General features: G+C 35.7%; 1 protein-coding gene across 1 annotated transcript; it reads left to right on the top strand.

The window, feature by feature from the left end:
• The first annotated feature begins 21 nt into the window (after nt 1-21).
• LOC149140327 (alcohol dehydrogenase-like) lies at nt 22-891 on the top strand. Its single transcript, XM_089450950.1, has 4 exons — nt 22-66; nt 245-340; nt 438-599; nt 772-891. The coding sequence occupies exons 1-4, from the start codon at nt 22-24 to the stop codon at nt 889-891; spliced, it is 423 nt and encodes a 140-aa protein (XP_089307076.1).
• The last annotated feature ends 16,860 nt before the right edge of the window (nt 892-17,751 follow it).

Below are 17,751 nucleotides of genomic sequence, written 5' to 3'. Positions count from 1 at the left end.
TGAGAAAATCTCTTTGTTGTAATGGAATTTATAAACCCACTGGACTACAAGAAGCCTATTCAAGAGGTTGGTTGAGCTGCCTACAATGATTTCAACTTCTCTTTTCCTTTGTCTCTTTCAAATTTATTTCTCTTTGTTGGTGCTTAATAGATGTGTAAAAGAATTTATGTTAAAGCTCAATTCAGTTTTGTGTTGTATTCGGAGAAATGTTTTAAACTAAAACTAAATTTTGGGAGCTTATTAGGTTATCGCCAAGAAAACTGATGGAGGGGTGGATTACAGCAATGAGTGCACATGGAATGTCAAGGTCATGATTCAAGCCTTCGAATCCTGCCATGACGTATTTTCTCTGCCTCCCCTTTCTTTTGAAATTGCAAATATGCGCTCAATTTTAGCAACTATGCATATGCTGATCATATGGGCATGTGTTTGTTCAGGGTTGGGGTGTATCCATTTTAGTGGGTGTCCCTCATTTAGACGCAATCTTTGCAACCAGCCCCGTGAATTTTCTGAACGAAAGGACGTTGAAAGGAACTTTCTTTGGAAACTATAAGCCCCGTACCGATTTGCCAGGCCTTGTAGAATTGTATTTGGATAAGGTAGGACTTTCTTTCATTTTTTATTCTAAGAAGATTAATTCATTTGCTTAGATTTTAGGAAAGAAACGGCTCTCTCAGGCCATGCCGACTGCTTTCCTTTCCTGGAAAACATCACTCCTCTTTGATCTCCATGTAATTAGTCTTTCAAGCTAACTTCTTTATTATTTTGCAGAAGCTTGAATTGGAGAAATTTATCACACATGAGGTTTCATTTGCCGATATCAACAAGGCATTTGATTACATGATTAATTGCGAGAGTCTGAGATGTGTGATAAACGTGATTAGCAATTAAACGTTTGGGAGGAAGTCAACAGTAATATCTTAAGTTTTCCCAAGTTTCCTACTGATTTTGTGGTGGATGGCATCTTTGAAGTTAAATTCCTTGACATATAGAGGTTCCCTGAATTCAATACATGAAAGGGTTTGGAGAAATAAGTTAGAATTTTAGTATTGTAAAAATTGTTACAATTTTGAATTTTAAAAGTTTTGAACTTTGAATAAGCGTTATTGTTACGAAGAATCTATGTTGAAATTGTTTGATCTTGAATAATTAACTTGGTTATAACAAATTAATTGGTGCAAATTTTGAAAATTGTTTTTATAAAAAATTTACAGTGAAAGTCTGAATGGATGTGGAAATTTGAAAAATGTTGTTAATTTAAAAGTGGAATTATGATTAATGCATATGGTTATGAAAAGCCAAAATAGGCTTTGTGAAAATTTGAAAGTGCTTTTATAGGAAATCAAAGTCAGAATCTTTGTAATAATGTCTTGTCATGTCTATCAATTCCACATATAACATCAAAAATTCATTTACAAAGAATTGCACTCTTTTTTATTGCGCTTCACATTTCACTCTAGGTTTGAATTCAACAGCATTCTCTGGGTTCAATTTTAATGTTGATGTGTACTCTTTGGAATATTCAAATTTGCTGCATTAAGTAAAAAAATCTCTTCCCAAATGCTTTGATGGGCTAGGCTTTCTTGGTCTTTGAAGTTGAGTTCAGTTTAGACACTTACTCGAAAAAAAAATATATTATAAACTAGAGGTCACTGTAAATTGCATACCAAAGTTTTATGGATTTAAAAAAAAACTACAGTAACACTTTGTTGCCATATACACGTTTTAGCGGACGTTGGAACCGAAGTGGTTATCCACACTTGTTTTAGGTATTACACAGACTTTAGTATTGAAAGCTATGAACCCCGATTGTATAAGCAGAAGATATTGGGTAAGAATAGAATAAAAATCACTAAATTTATCTGTGATTGGGTAAATTTGAGGTATCAATTTTGTGATGCTTTTTAAATCAAAGTAGAGTAGTTGATTGTTAGGTAAAGAATTTTTTTTTTTATTATAAATTTTAAAATAAATTATTTCTAAATGTACCTCTCATCTATTATTTGGGAAAGCAAGTCTTTTTTTATGTTGGTTCAATGATATTACAACTAGTATACTACTAGATTCAATTTAACTTTTGATTTACTACTAAGGGCAGAGAGGAATTAGATGGATATATGTTAGTTTTGAATAACACATTAATAAATTGTTTTAACTATAAGAAATTTTTAATTTTCAATTGCTAATAATAATAGTTTCAGGTTGGTTGTGGAGCATGAAAAAGCAATCACACCCTATGTAGGTGAAACCTTGAGAGTTTCAACTCTAAAATTTTCTCTACATTACATTGATAAATTACACGTACATGCTTATGTTACTTTTGGCATTCACACATGTAGATTTAAAGAAACACAAAACATACAGGAAATACCTTAACAAAATTAAGGAGGACAAACCTTAACACAAATTCCTTGTGGTTGATAATTTGCCTAATATCATTGGATGTTTGGAAGCCATTCTAGATTGTATGTGAAGAGAAAAGTGACTTTGTTCTTATGATACCTTTGGCATTCACACATGTAGATTTAAAGAAACACAAAACATACAAGGAAATACCTTAACACAATGACAGAGGACAAACCTTAACACAAATTCCTTGTGGTTGATAATTTTCCTAATATCATTGGATGTTTGGAAGCCATTCTGGATTGTATCTGAAGAGAAACATTGGCTTTGTTCTTATGATACTTTTGGCATTCACACATGTAGATTTAAAGAAACACAGAACATACAGGAAATACCTTAACACAATGACGGAGGACAAACCTTAACACAAATTCCTTGTGGTTGATAATTTTCCTAATATCATTGGATGTTTGGAAGCCATTCTAGATTGTACATGAAGAGAAAAGTTGATTTTTTTATTACTATCATTGCATTTTGAGAAGTGAGAAGTTGATTTTCATTGTATTGTTGCATTTTGAGAAGTGAGAAGTTGATTTTCATTGTAGTTGTGATTCTCCAAAGAGGTGTGAGTTGACATTTAATATTTCAAATTTTATTTTTTAATTATTATAATTTGAAATTTGATATTTCCACTTTTCTTTATTATTATTATTATTATAAATTTTGAGCCCACATAACATTATATGATGTTACATGACTTTACAACATCTCCCTTATATTGGGATATAGAGCACCTCTCAGTGCGATTATATGTCATTCGTGCTCAAAAGAATATTTATTTATTTTGTTACTAGAGAATAACCCTTGATGTGTTGCAATGTTGTCTATTAATCTCTTAAACCAAATCAATTCCTTGGTAGCATTTTTTATAGATATACTCTACATAGATGCTTGGTTGCTTGGATCTTCATGATATTATTCCTTCAGTGAATTTATAAAATTAATTTGTTAATCTCCTAAACCAAATCACCCCATGTAGGTGAAACCTCCAGAGTTTCAACTCTAAAATTTTCTCTAGAATACATTGATAAATTACACGTACATGCTTATGATAATTTTGGGATTCACGCGTATAGTTTAAAGAAACACATATGATAATTTTGGCATTCACACGTGTAGATTTGAAGAAACACAAAAAATACAGGGAATACCTCAACATAGGACAAACCTTAACACAAATTCCTTGTCGTTGATAATTTTCCTAATATCATTGGATGTTTGGAAGCCCTTCTAGATTGTTCGTGAAGAGAAAAGTTGACTTTGTTATTACTATTGTTGCATTTTGAGAAGTGAGAAGTTGATTTTCATTGTAGTTGTGATTCTCTGAAGAGGTGTGAGCACAATATTTAACATTTCAAATTTTAATTTTTAATTATTATAATTCTTAATTTGATAATTTCATTTTTCCTAATTAATAAATATAATTATTATTTTAATTATAAATTTTGAGCATACATAACATTACATGATGTTACATGACTTTACAACATCTCCCTCCTATTGGGCTATAGAGCACCTCTCAATGTAATTATATGTCATTCGTTCTCAAACGAAACTTTATTTATTTTGATACTAGATAATAACCCTTGATGTGTTGCAATCTTGTCTATTAAATCTCTTAAACCAGATTAATTCCTTGGTTGAATTGCACATGAGATACTCTACTTAGATGCTTGTATTCTTGGTTGTTCATGATATTATTTCTTCCATCAATTTATAAAATTAATTTGTTAATCTCCTAAACCAAATCAATTCCTTGGTTGCATCATTTTTTGAGCCACTCTACTTCAATAATTAGATGTTTGGCTACTTAGTTTCTCATGATATTATTCCTTTAATCAGTTTGAAACATTTGTAGGACCAAAATCTTTGATCATCCACATCCATTGCTCAAATCTCCATCACAAAATTCTACTAACTTTAATGTATCAATTTCCATCAAAAGTAATGTCCATGTTTTAAGAAGTGCTACACGGGGTTGTGTTCCTCACCATTTCAAGATGGAAAAAATCCATGTTGAAGGTTTCACATTGTCTCCCTAAAAGAAAACTTATGGTGCGAAAAGTTTCCGACTGGGGACGCTCAACCTAAAATCTTAAAATGCAAGGGATGTCTTAGCATATCCCTTGATGCATTTTTGTGTTTTACATTTCCATACCCTAGTAACTTGGTAGGATATTTGTTTTATGTACCCTAAAAATATCTTAAAACTCTCTTGATTGATTACTAATGGTGTTAGCCCGAACCTAAAGAAAATTAGCTCAATCAAATTAAACAAAAATGATGTCTAGTCTTGTACATACCATAATATACATCATGCTGGAATTTGCATTCACAAATAACACTTTTTCATTTCTTGAAACTCAACCTACATCTTTGGACTCATGTCTTTAGATAATTGACCATATGAAATTTAATTGTGATGTTGGATTTCAACTTTTAATATCGACAAATGTTTGCAAAAAAAATTGCATCATTGCTAGAATTTAGAAGATTTAACATGTATACTTGAAATAAGTATTTGAATCAATAGGTGAATTCTCTTAAATACTTGTCCCTTTAGGTACACATCAATCCTTTTGCAACACACTTTGGAAGATTGATTTAAACCACACGAAACCACCTACAATCTGCAAACCAAATGTCATCTTGTGGATTTGACATATGCTTTAGGCTAAAACACGTATATCTTCTCTAACTCTCCATTGGGGAAATTTGCATTTACATAAAGTTGATACACATTTATACCATGTAATTTAGCAAATATGAGCACACCTTAATTGATGACATTTGCACCACGAGTGAAATATTTTTTTGGTAGTTGACTCCTTTAGCTTGAGCATACTATTTTCCATAAAGTGTTCTTTATCCAAAATCATTGAACCATCTTAATTATATACTTTCATCCAATTGTTTTATTTTGAGAAGCAGTTCTACAAATCTCCAAACTTAATTTTTCTAAACAATGATTCAAACTTTTTATACATGCCATTGTTCCAACGCCTTCTACCATCACTTACGAGGCTTCTTTGATAGTAATAAAATAAGTATGCTTGACATTATAGAATAATCATGGAACCATTGTGATGGCCTTTGAAATTTATTTTAATTATTAGTGATTCACTATTAATATTTTCCTTTTCCTCAATGCTCATGAGCCCTAGTTTTAACTCCTCTACACCCTTAATATCCTCCGTATCCATAGATTCCTCCATTGTGTCTCATATGGGAATTGACTCCCCTTACAATGTTGATGGTTTTAAAAGAACTAACACTAATGCTGTCACCCCTAAATTCCAATATTTGCATTGGTTTCTTAGTATCAGTTTCCATGTCACAGCTTCCACTCCTTTAACCAATAATGTAGGTTCATCAGATACAATTTCCCTACTTTTGATAAGCTTCTTGTTTACTAGATCTTAGACTCTATAAATACTTGAATAACCATCATATTTTACCATAAATCCACTTCATACTTTCTCACCCAATGCCTCTCCTTCCCATATTGTACATGGAGATAAACATGGTGCCCAGACACCTCCGCACATAAATTGCTTGGCTTCCTCCCATTCCATGCCTCATAGGGATGCATGGATTGTAATAACCCAAGGTTAAAGTTTCATTTAATAAAGGATAATAAAGGAAAAATAAGACCAAGGTCATGGGACACATATTCCAAGTTGAATATTGAGCAAACACTTTAGTGGTCATCACTTGTGGTTCAATAACGGCTATGGAAACTGACAAAGGCATTGGCAAAGGCAAAGAGGCAATAAATGACATTTAATTAAGGAAATAAAAAAAGAAGAAGGAGAAAATGAAGGTGAAGAGACACAAATATGCATGCAAAGGAAATTAAAGAAAATGAAGGAAAATGAAGAGAAAGGATACATCAATGATAAAAAGGCACCTAAGAAACAATTCACATATTTTGGTCAGTGTTGGCTTGGATCAATTTTATAAAGAGAGAGAGTGAGAGCAAGCAAGAAAATAATGGAAAAAAAGGAAGGGAAAGGACAAGTAGAGGAAAGCAAAGGAAAACATGGAGAAATTTGGATCAAAAACTTAATTAGGAATATTTTATAAGTAATAGGTTGCATGTGTGATTTCCTTGTTGGGATGCCAATGCATGGTACATGTATTTGTTTATTTGGTTCATTTGTTGTCATTGGCATGGGTTTATCCTAGTTTGACAATGGTTTTAGCCTTTCCTTGCCATTTCCTGGATAACCATGGTGTGATGGGATTCATTCTTGGTTGAGCTTTGGATTATCGAAAGGTTTTGGAACCCGGTGAGGTGATCTCAGGAAAATCCTAAAGGTTGTGGTTTGACATGGTTTTCTCTAAGAAACCCTTGACAGGTGGGTGGAGAGACGAAAATTCCTCAAGGTATGTTGAAGAAATTCTGAGGCATCCAAGCTTGGTTTGTTTTTTGATCTCAGGATTGGTTTAGGTGAGATCACAGTAGCTTGAGGGTGGAGGTGGTTTAGTGATGCAGGAGCATTCAACTCAACAATGTCATTGTATCTTAGTAAACCTAGGTGTCTTGTGTTTTCAAGGAAGTTGGTTTCCTATGTTTTGAATTAATGTAATTATTAAGGTTTTGAGTGATTTTAATGAGAAAAGTTAGAATAAGGATTTAATTAAGTATAGTGAGGCATATTAGCAAATATTCTCAAATGTAGGAGAACATGAGAGAATCAAGATACTTGAGAGATTGAGAAATTTGAGAATTAATTGTAAATCTTAGATTAGGAGCTAATTCATGATTTTGTGGATTAGAGAGGATCCTTAGAGATAAGGAAGAGATTTTAGGATTTTGTTGAGAAGATTATGGATCTAAACCAAGAATTGGTTGTAGAATCCCTTTTGTATAAATGTAAGCCTAAAAGGCATAGTCAGAGGTTGGTTAGCTAGTTAGGCAAGTCAAGTTAGTAGTTAGAGGTTTGATTGTAAGCCTATGGGAAGATTTTGAAACAAAGGCCATTGATATTGGAAATCAGGCCTAAGAGAAGAAACTGTGTAAATACATGTTCATTTATACAAACAACTCAATTCCGAGTGCATGTGTGTGTATGGAGTAACACAATTGTAACCTGTGTGAACTAGAAGTAAGTTCTATGTAACGGAGTTGCATGTGCAGAATCAGAGGCGAAAGTATAGGAGAAAGCCTTTAATGTATTAATGATGGTGAAGGAAGCCTAAAGGTGTGAGCGGACTTGAGCTCAGGAGGAAGTCGTGATGCAGAAGAGCGAAGGACCAGAACTCTGAAGAAAACCGGAAACACCGAGGAACATTGAAAGAATGACATAAAAGAAAAGTAAAGAGAAGGCGAAGAAATGAGGAACGATGCACAGGAGTTGTTGGATCTATAGATCAACGAACGAGGCTGAAGGTGATGGGCTACCAAGATTAAGTCGTGACACATAAATAAAAGAAATGAACGACGAAGATTAAATCTAAATATTTGTGGAAGGAGAAAGGCGGGAATCAATCTAGACTGTCGAATCGATAGATCTAGTAGATTAACGGTGATTAGTAACCGCAGTGGGGGTAGAGAGTACGGGACGTCCTTATTGCAGTTGAAGGCCTGCAATCAATTTTGGCCGTCGATCACAAATCCAAATGCTTACTTCATAATCAACTACGAGGGTTGAGAGCTTGATAATCCCTGTGCTTGTTGAAGACTTGCAGACCATCGAATTGAATGCGTAGATCAAGCGTGCGTTGATCAATCGGTGGAGGATGGCGATCAGATTGTTTTGGAGATCGGGACAAGTGATGACCGTTAGATCTAGAGAGAGAAGATCAATGGCGAAGAGTGAAAGTCAACGTGGGGTGGAACTGCTGTTCAATTGGTGAATTGTTGTTCAATCGGCGAAGTGTTGTTCAATTGGTGAATTGTTGTTCAATCGACGAAGTGTTGTTCAATTACGGATTGTTGTTCAATCCTTAGCACTGTTCAATTACGGATTATTGTTCAATCCCAAGTGTTTTTCAATTACAGATTGTTGTTCAATCTTGAGTGTTGTTCAGTTGTTGTTCAATTGATGTTCAGTTGCTGTTCAATTGACAAATTGGAAAGGAGCGGACCCAAGAAGGTTATAGGTGTGGGTTCATGCTATTTGAAGTCTGGTTATGTTATTGCATATCGCATGCGAGAGGAGAGAAAAGTGATGAAGTCGTGTGATGTGATATTGCGGTAGCCATTGATCTGATGGACGAAATCAACAGTGGAAAAGGCAATTGCATGTCGCAAGTTAGGAGTTCTGAATGCACATTCTATTGAGTCCTTTGAACTCCGTGATTGCAATAAAGGACGAGTTGGCATGTAAAGGCGGGGTTTGGTTAATATGAATGGTTAAAGAGTTAACCACAATTGTTATAAAGGTTAAAGGGGTGAGTTATAAGGTTCTGCGGAGAAGGATTACCAAAGGGTTAGACTGCGTTAGTTATTAAATTGTTCCGCATGAGATTTGATTAAGGGGCCTTAAACCTTAAGTAATGAAGGTTTGACCACGTAGGTCATTGAAATTCCTGGGGAAGATAAGATTATGCATTTTATATGCATACTGTGGGTAACGCAGGTTTTCCCTGCGTCATTTGGTATCAGAGCCGAATTGTGATTGAAACATTTGATATTAAAGCACAAAGAAATTCTGTATGAAAATTTCTTTGAAAAGAATTTAGAACAAAGTTATGTTCTGAAGGTGTGTATATAGGCGAATGATGATGAAAGTAGGAAATAGGATATTATATTATAATCTGACAGATAGTAAGCACACATAAATAAATTATAGCAGAATATTGGGAGAATTGGAGATGCAAAGAAAGATAGGAGAATCCATTCAAAGTGCAGGTGAATGGTAGAACAAGATTGTGCAGAAGTCTTGAAGGTGAGATGGTATGTTTTTATTTTAATTTGATTTGAAGATTGGACAGTGTGTGGTCTTTATATTGATACACAGGAACAACAAAAGAAGGTGAGAAGTTTGCAGCGACCTAGAGCAAGGAATGCTCAATTGGTTCCAAAGGAAAAAACCAGAGAGATGCTAAAAGACTGAGCTCAGAGGAGAGAAGCTTAGTAAGGCATATGTAGCAAGAAGGAGACTTGTTACTACAGAGGTATTGTTGCAACTCATTAGAAGATCATAAGGGAAATTCCATAGAGGATGTGAGTAGAATTGCTAAGTAATGAAGGAAGCTGATAAGACTTTCTAAGTGAAAGAAGAAGTGGTCAGAACCAAGTATTTCATTGTGATTGAAATTTGAGAGGACAGTTGTGTTCTTAGAAGTTGCAAATGAGTTGAAGCCTAAAAGGAGTAGAGAGAATTGCTCAAAAGAGGTTCCAAAGATAGAGAACCAAGAGCTTGCCAAAAGACCAAGTATAGCGGAAATCTTGGTGACGTAAGTGGTAGCAGGGAGGACTTGCTGTTGCAGAGGCTTTAATGCAGCTCATAGTGAATGAGTGAGGAACTCATAGAGATGGAGGAGAAAATGACTACTGATAGTCATAGCAGAGGTTCTGAGGAAGACCACAATAGAAGAAAAGTGAAGAAGGAGGATGCCAAGGCAAATGGCAAGAGAATGAGTCAAGAGGAATTTGACAAGGAAATTGCAGAGATGAAAGAACAACTCGATGCATTAAGAAGGATACTGGAGGAAAACCAGAGATTAGGTTGGGTATTAAAGAAGAAGTCAGTAAAGTGGCATAAGATACAGAGAAGGATATAATAGAGGCAAGTAAAGTGGCTGATGGGAAAACTCAGAGAAGAAGAGTTAGAAATGGAAGTTTCCATTTGTGAACCAGAATAGGGTGAAATTCTGGGTGAAGATGAAGAATGGAAATCAATGAACTATTGGGATAGTTCAGAGCAGCATATTGAAGTGTTGCCAAAGGAAGAAGAGACATTGAAGTCTTATGTTTTTAATTATAATTATTCTTTTGTGAGTGCAGGTTTTGCAGAGGATTGGTAGCCTTATGAAGCTATCACAAAACTTGATAAAAACTACCAGAGTTCAGAGGAGAACTTGGATCAGCATACTGATGTACTGACAGAGGATGGAGAATACCTTTCAGAGGATAAGTATTCTAGAGTATAGTATGATGAAGAATTCCTCTTGAATGAGGAAAATTTTGAATTGTTGCAGCAGAAAGAAATTATTGATGAATTGATATTTGGAACTGTTATAAAAAAGGACAATTCCTTGTGGAAGAAGGAGATGAAGATCAGTCTGAAAAGCTGATATGTGAAACATTAGTTGAGGCTATTGAGCCATACGTTTTTCAAATTGACAATTGTTGTGTGAATACAGGGATTATAAGTGTTGAACATGAACTTATTTCTGTGGATATGAATGAGACAAAAATGTCTATGGAAGGCAGTCCAATCATTGGGAAATAGTGACCGTGTAAAGGATAAAGCTAGGATGAAGAGCATTGTAATAAGATGCTTGCTAAATGTAAGGAGGAAATTGAATTGCTGGAAAAGTTGTTAGGAGGAAATGGAATTAGAAAAGAAGTGGTTACAACAGTACTTAATAGTAGCAGAGGGTCTTTAAAAAACATGGAGACATAAGAATGTTTTGGTTCACAAACCAATAGTTTGTTTGCAGGAACAGAGAATAGAATGAATGAGTGTGATGCTGTGATCGAAGAAATTGAATATAAGTTATTTGGAGATGAAATGGAAGTTCAGAAGAAACCAGAGGGTAAGGATGTAAGGGTGGCAGTAAGGAAAAACAACTACAAAGTGAAGGTAGCCAGCAGAAGATTAAAGGAAAATTTAAAGAAGAGACTATGTTAGCTAAAAACATAGTAAAGGATCATCATTCCATCATGATGATAGGCACAATGGAGATAACTAGGGAAATTGTTGAAGCAGTAAATAAAGAAGAAGGACTAAACTCTCATCAAAGGATCAATGAATGGGAGAAATAATTGGAGCTACTGGAGAAATGGCTGAAAGCACTAGTAGGGAAGAAAGAACTTGATGAAGATTGCAAAGGATATGCAAGAGAGGAAGAGGAAAGAGTCCAGCAAAGAAGTGAGTTGGACATAGAAATTGAATTGATGATGGATTTGATGAGAAAAGAGTCTCAAAGAAAGAAGACAACAGAAAGAAAGCAAAGCAACAACAAGAAAAAGACAACAGCAGACTGTGAGAGCATAACTAGTGGGGAAATGCAACATAAAGTGTGGAGACTTGGAGAACAACAACAAACAACAACATCAACCAAGGACAGCCTACAGAACAAAATATGGGATCCAGGAGGATGCAAATTAGAAGCACATGATTAGGATATCATGATTATTTTCAACCTTGAGAGCCTGATGTAGGAGCATTCAGCTCAACAATGTCATTGTATCTTAGTAGACATAGGGGGTCTTGTGTTTTCAAGGAAGTTGGTTTCCTATGTTTTGAATTAATGTAATTATTAAGGTTTTGAGTGATTTTAATGAGAAAAGTTAGAATAGGGATTTAATTAAGTATTGTGAGGCATATTAGCAAATATTCTATAATGTAGGGGAACATGAGAGAATCAGGATAGTTGAGATATTGAGAGATTTGAGAATTAATTGTAAATCTTAGATTAGGAGCTAATTCATGATTTTGTGGATTAGAGAGGATCCTTAGAGATAAGGAAGAGATTTTAGGATTTTGTTGAGAAGATTATGGATCTAAACCAAGAATTGGTTGTAGAATCCCTTTTATATAAATGTAAGCCTAAACGACATAGTCAAGGGTTGGTTAGCTAGTTAGGCAAGTCAAGCTAGTAGTTAGAGGTTTGATTGTAATCCTATGGGCAGATTGTGAAAAAAAGGCCACTGATATTGGAAATCAGGTCTGAGAGAAGAAATTGTGTAAATACTTTTTTTTATACAAACAACTCAATTTTGAGTGCATGCTTGTGTATGGAGAAATATAATTGTAACCTGTGTGTGAACTAGAAGTAAGTTCTATGTAAAGGAGTTGCATGTGCAAAATTAGAGCCAAAAGTACAAGAGAAATCCTTTAATGTAGCAGTGAATGTGGAGGAAGCCTAAAGGCGTGAGTGGAACTAAGCTTAGGAGGAAGTCATGATGTAGAAGAGCGAAGGACCAGAACTCTGAAGAAAATCAGAAACACCGAGGAATATTGAAAGAATGGCATAAAAGAGAAGTAAAGAGAAGAATAAGAAATGAGGAATGATGCATAGGAGTCGTTGGATCTATAGATCAAAGAACAAGGTTGCAGGTGATGGGTGACCAAAATTAAGTCATGCCACATAAATAAAATAAATGAACGACGGAGATTAAATCTAAGTATTTGCGGAAGGAGAAAGGCGGGAATTGATCTGGACCGTCGGATCGATAGATCTGGTAGATTGACGGTGATTAGTAACTGCAACGAGGGTATAGAGTACGGGATGTCCTAATCGCAGTTGAAGGCCCGCAATCGATTTTGGTCGTTGATCACAAATCCAAATTCTTACATCATAATCAACTACGGGGGTTGAGAACTTGATAATCCGCATGCTTGTTGAAGACCCGCAGACCGTCGGATCGAATGATTAGATCAAGCATGCCTTGATCAATCGGTGGAGGATGGCGATCAGATTGTTTTGGTGATTGGGACAAGTGGTGACTGATATATCTGGAGAGAGAAGATCAATGGCGGAGAGTGAAAGTCAACATGGGATGGAACTACTGTTCAATTGGTGAATTGATGTTCAATCGGCGAAGTGTTGTTCAATTGGTGAATTGTTGTTCAATTGACGAAGTGCTGTTCAATTACAGATTGTTTTTCAATCCCAAGCACTGTTCAATTATGGATTGCTATTCAATCCTAAGTGTTGTTCAATACCAAGAGTTGTTCAGTTGCTGTTCAATTGCTGTTCAGTTGTTGTTTAGTTGTTGTTCAAATGACGAATTGGAAAGGAGCGGACCCGAGAAGGTTATAGGCACGGTTTCATGCTATTTGAAGTCAGGTTGTGTTATCGCATATCGCATCCAGAGGAGAGAAATGTGATGAATTCGTGTGATGCGATATTGCGACAGTCATTGATTTGATGGACGAAATCAATCGTGGAAAAGGTAATCGCATGTCACAAGTCAAGAGTTCTGAATGCACATTCTATTGAGTCCTTTGAACTCCGCAATTGTGATAAATGACGAGTTGGCATGTAAAGGTGGGGTTTGGTTAATACGCACGGTTAAAGAGTTAACCATAGTTGTTATAAAGGTTAAAGGGGTGAGTTATAAGGTTCCGCAGAGAAGGATTACCAAAGGGTCAGACTGGGTTAGTTATTAAATCATTCTATGATTAAGGGGCCTTAAACCTTAAGTAATGAAGGTTTGACCAGGTAGGTCGTTGAAATTCCTGGGAAAGACAATATTATGCATTTTATATGCATACTATGGGTATCGCAGGTTTTCACATATTTTGGTCAGTGTTGGCTTGGATCAATTTTATAGAGAGGGAGAGTGAGAGCAAGCAAGCAAACAATGGAAAACAAAGGAAAGGAAAGGACAAGTAGAGGAAAGCTAAGGAAAACATGGATAAAGTTGGATCAAAAACTTAATCAAGAATATTTTATAACAGGTTGCATGTGTGATTTCCTTGTTGGGATGTGAATGCATGGTACATATATTTGTTTATTTGGTTCATTTGTTGTCATTGGCATGGTTTTATCCTAGTTTGACAATGGTTTTAGCCTTGCCTTGCCATTTCTTGGATAACCATGGTATGATGGGATTCATTCTTGGTTGAGCTTTGGATTGCTGAAAGGTTTTGTAACCGGGTGAGGTGGTCTCAAGAAAATCCTAAAGGTTGGGGGTAGAGATGGTTTTCTCCGGGAAACCCTTGACAGGTGGGTGGAGACAGGAAAATTCCTCAAGGTATGTTGAAGAAATTTGGAGGCATCCAAACTTGGTTTGTTTTTTTGATCTTAGGACTGGTTTAGGTGAGATCACAATAGCTTGAGGGTGGAGGTGGTTTAGCCTTTGGAGTCCTTGTTTTCTTATGTCTTGGTTTATCCCATGAGATCCCACATTCATGCTTGGAATATGGCACAGGGGTGGCTAAAAGAAAGATTTTTTTCAGCCAAATCTATGGTCAGGTGGTATGTGAAAGTCCTTAACTTGGTTGGGTTTTTCATATGCTAATATGAGCTATTCTTCTAATGTAATTAATGAGTACATGTACTTGTTATTATGTGTATTTTAAGGTTTTTTAGTCATGGTTTCTATTATGGTTATATGTTGGTTATAAGCATGGTTCTATGATATACTCTAGCTCTCGATCTTGTTCATGATATGATAGTTTATGGAATGGTTGATGAATGAATGGGCTAACAAGTGTTGTTGTAGCTAGCTTGAGAGGGCATTGAGCCTTCTTGGTGATTACCAGATGAAGTTTAGAAGTTTATGATCAAATATGCATTCATAACCTATAGCTTTGATGTTTACTATATGTTTGATGAAATGTCTATCATGTATTACGCATGTTCCAATCAATATTGTGTTCAGGTTTTGAATGGTTAGCCTTGTTATCATGTTATTTATGTTTATGGAAACTTACAGGCAATTTTGGGTAGTGGTTTGAAGGCTTTCCTGAAAAAGTGGCATAGATATTGCGACCGCATGCACATCACATGGGATTTTTTGTCATAACAACATGCAGGCAGGCTTATGGGTGCGGTTGGAGCCTCATAACCACACGCGTAGTGTGTAAAAGGTGCGGTTGGGGTGTTAAGTCAATGAAAATAGTTTCAGCTCAGGGATTGATCACCAAGGGTGGTTTTTGGGCTTCTGAGTGGTTTGAAGTCTCTGATGGATGCCAGTAAGCTGTTGGTTTGTAGGCCCCACTACCATCACTGGAATTTGGAGGTTGGGTCATGTCATAGTAGCACTCAGCTCATGTTTACCCTGGAGAGCTTATAAAAGCGAGTAAATGTGGGAGGGGTTGTTACAAGGTGGTATCAAAGCGGGTATCATTCTCTTTGAGTGATATTTGATACCACAGGTTGGTATCAGAGCTTTCAGGTTCAAACACATGGATTGGATGGGATAAATGTATATTGTCATATATGCATTGTGATGGTTATGGTTATCCCGCATAAGGTTATTATTGCATTCTTGTGTCATCATCCATGGTGTTTATTTGTTGATATCATGATGTATGTATATGTATCATGCTAATATGGACTGATTTGTGTAGATGTGATAGCCTCCCCTAAACTTCACTAAGGTATGGTTTGATCATGTTTCTATTTGGTTTATCTAACATAATATGCTTGCAGGAAGAAGAAGATCAGAGAGAAAGAGTGGAATTGTGGGCTATAGTTCATGTGACTCTACATACAAATCAGTTTAACCGCAAGGAGATGAATATTCTCCTAATATAGAAAATCTATTGAGAAGTTTGAAGGCATACATAAAAAGTTGCAAGGAAAATAATAATAGGATAATTGAGACACATGAAAGGATTTGTAATAGCCCCGGGTTAAAAGTTCATGTAATAAAGTTAATAAAGTTAAAATAAGACCAAGGTCACTAGACATGTATTCCACACTAAATGTTGGTCAAAACATCCTAGTGGGTGTTCATTTTGGTTTTTATTATGGCTAAGGAAATTGGCAAAGACATTGGCAAAGGCATTGAAAATGAAAAGAGGCATTAATTGACATTTTATTTATGAAAATAATGGAAAATAGGAGAAAAGGAAGGTGAAAGGTCACATAATTGCATGTGACGAGGAGATTGAAGAAAAATGAAAGAAAATTGAAGAAAATAGAAGCCTCAATAATAAAAAGACTTCTAAGGATCAGTTCATAAATTTTGTTGGTTAGCCTTTTTTCAATTTTAGCTCAGAGCTCTCTATATTCTGTCATACGCTTGCACACTTAGAGCATTCTTAGAGAACTCTAGCATTAGAGAAAGGAAGACAAAGGAAGGACAAGAAAACAAAGGAAAGCAAGGATTAAGCAAGGAAAATTTGGATCAAGCATCTTCAACAGGAATACTTGTAGGTAATAGGTTGCACGTGTGATTTCCTTGTTGGTTGGTGAATGCGTGGTAAATGCATGTACATATTTGGTTCTCTTGTTGTCATTGGCATGGGTTTTTCCAGGTGTGATAGTGGTTTCAACCTTGCTTTTCCATTTTCGAATAACCATGGTGTGATGGGGTTCTTTCATTTGGTTGAGATTTGGATTTCCTAATGGTTTTGGATCCAATTGAGGTGGTCTCAGGAAAATTCCCAAGGGCCTAGGAATCCCTTGACTGGTTTTGGTAGGATTACTGTAAAGCCTAAGGGTGGATGCATGCAAATTCCTCAAGGTATTGGTGAAGAAATCTGGAGGAAGACAAGCTTGCTTGGGCCTAGGAATCCCTTGACTAGTGTTGGCAGGATTGCGATAAATCCTGATAGTGTATGTTCTTGTTTGAGCCTAGGAATCCCTTGACCGGTGTTGGCGGGATTGCAGTAAATATTGATTGTTTAGGTGATTGTTTTGGGCCTAGTAGTCCCTTGACCAATTTTGGCAGGATTGCAGTAAGCCTGAGGAATCCATGGTTGTTTTGTTGTGAATCCCACATTCATGCTTGGAATATGGAACGAGGGTGATTGGTTGAAAGAAATATTTGGTTTAGCCCAATCTATGGTCCGGTGGTACGTGGAATTCCTTGACTTGGTTGGATTTTGCATATGTTAATAAGAGCTATTTTCCTCTTGTATATCATCATTATTTATACTTTCTATTATGTGGCTTTGATGGTTGTTCTATCATTGTTATTATTCCGGTTATAAGCATGGTTTCATGACAGATTGTAGTTATGGCTCTTATCATGTTTTGATTAGTAAATGAATGGTTATTGAAGGCATGACCTAATGTAACAACCTCGAAATAAAAACATGTAATTAATTAGATTAATCACGCGATTTAAAATCAACACGCAATTTATCAACTAATTAACATCAAATTTCAAAAATATGAGGAGAAACAACTTATCTGTGGTGATGATGTTTCTCACTTGTGATTTCAGGGCTGAACGCTAGTTGAATTCTGTTAACTGCAACAAAGTCTTGGGGACGGCTCTCCACCCAACCATAGGCTCAATTGCACAAAATATTGCTACAAATGGCCACCCCCGAGCCCTCAATCAACGTACTACTGCCAGGGATCTTTTGTCTCTCCCAACAGAATGGATGCTGGAATGCCTCTCATCTTCCTCACCATCTATTAAATAGAGCAAACATTGGAAGGGAAACCACATGCACACATGCCATGTGTCAACATGCAACTTTACTGCTTTCTTGTTTTATTTCTATTTATATTTATTTAGAGATTTAGTATTGTTTT

The sequence above is a fragment of the Pinus tabuliformis genome, chromosome X (genome assembly GCF_031772625.1).
Source record: "Pinus tabuliformis cultivar Carrire ecotype Pingquan chromosome X, CPIR1, whole genome shotgun sequence".
NCBI classification, from domain to species: domain Eukaryota; kingdom Viridiplantae; phylum Streptophyta; class Pinopsida; order Pinales; family Pinaceae; genus Pinus; species Pinus tabuliformis.
Note: the sequence above shows the minus strand (reverse complement) of the source record. Positions and strands in the feature narration are given on the sequence as shown.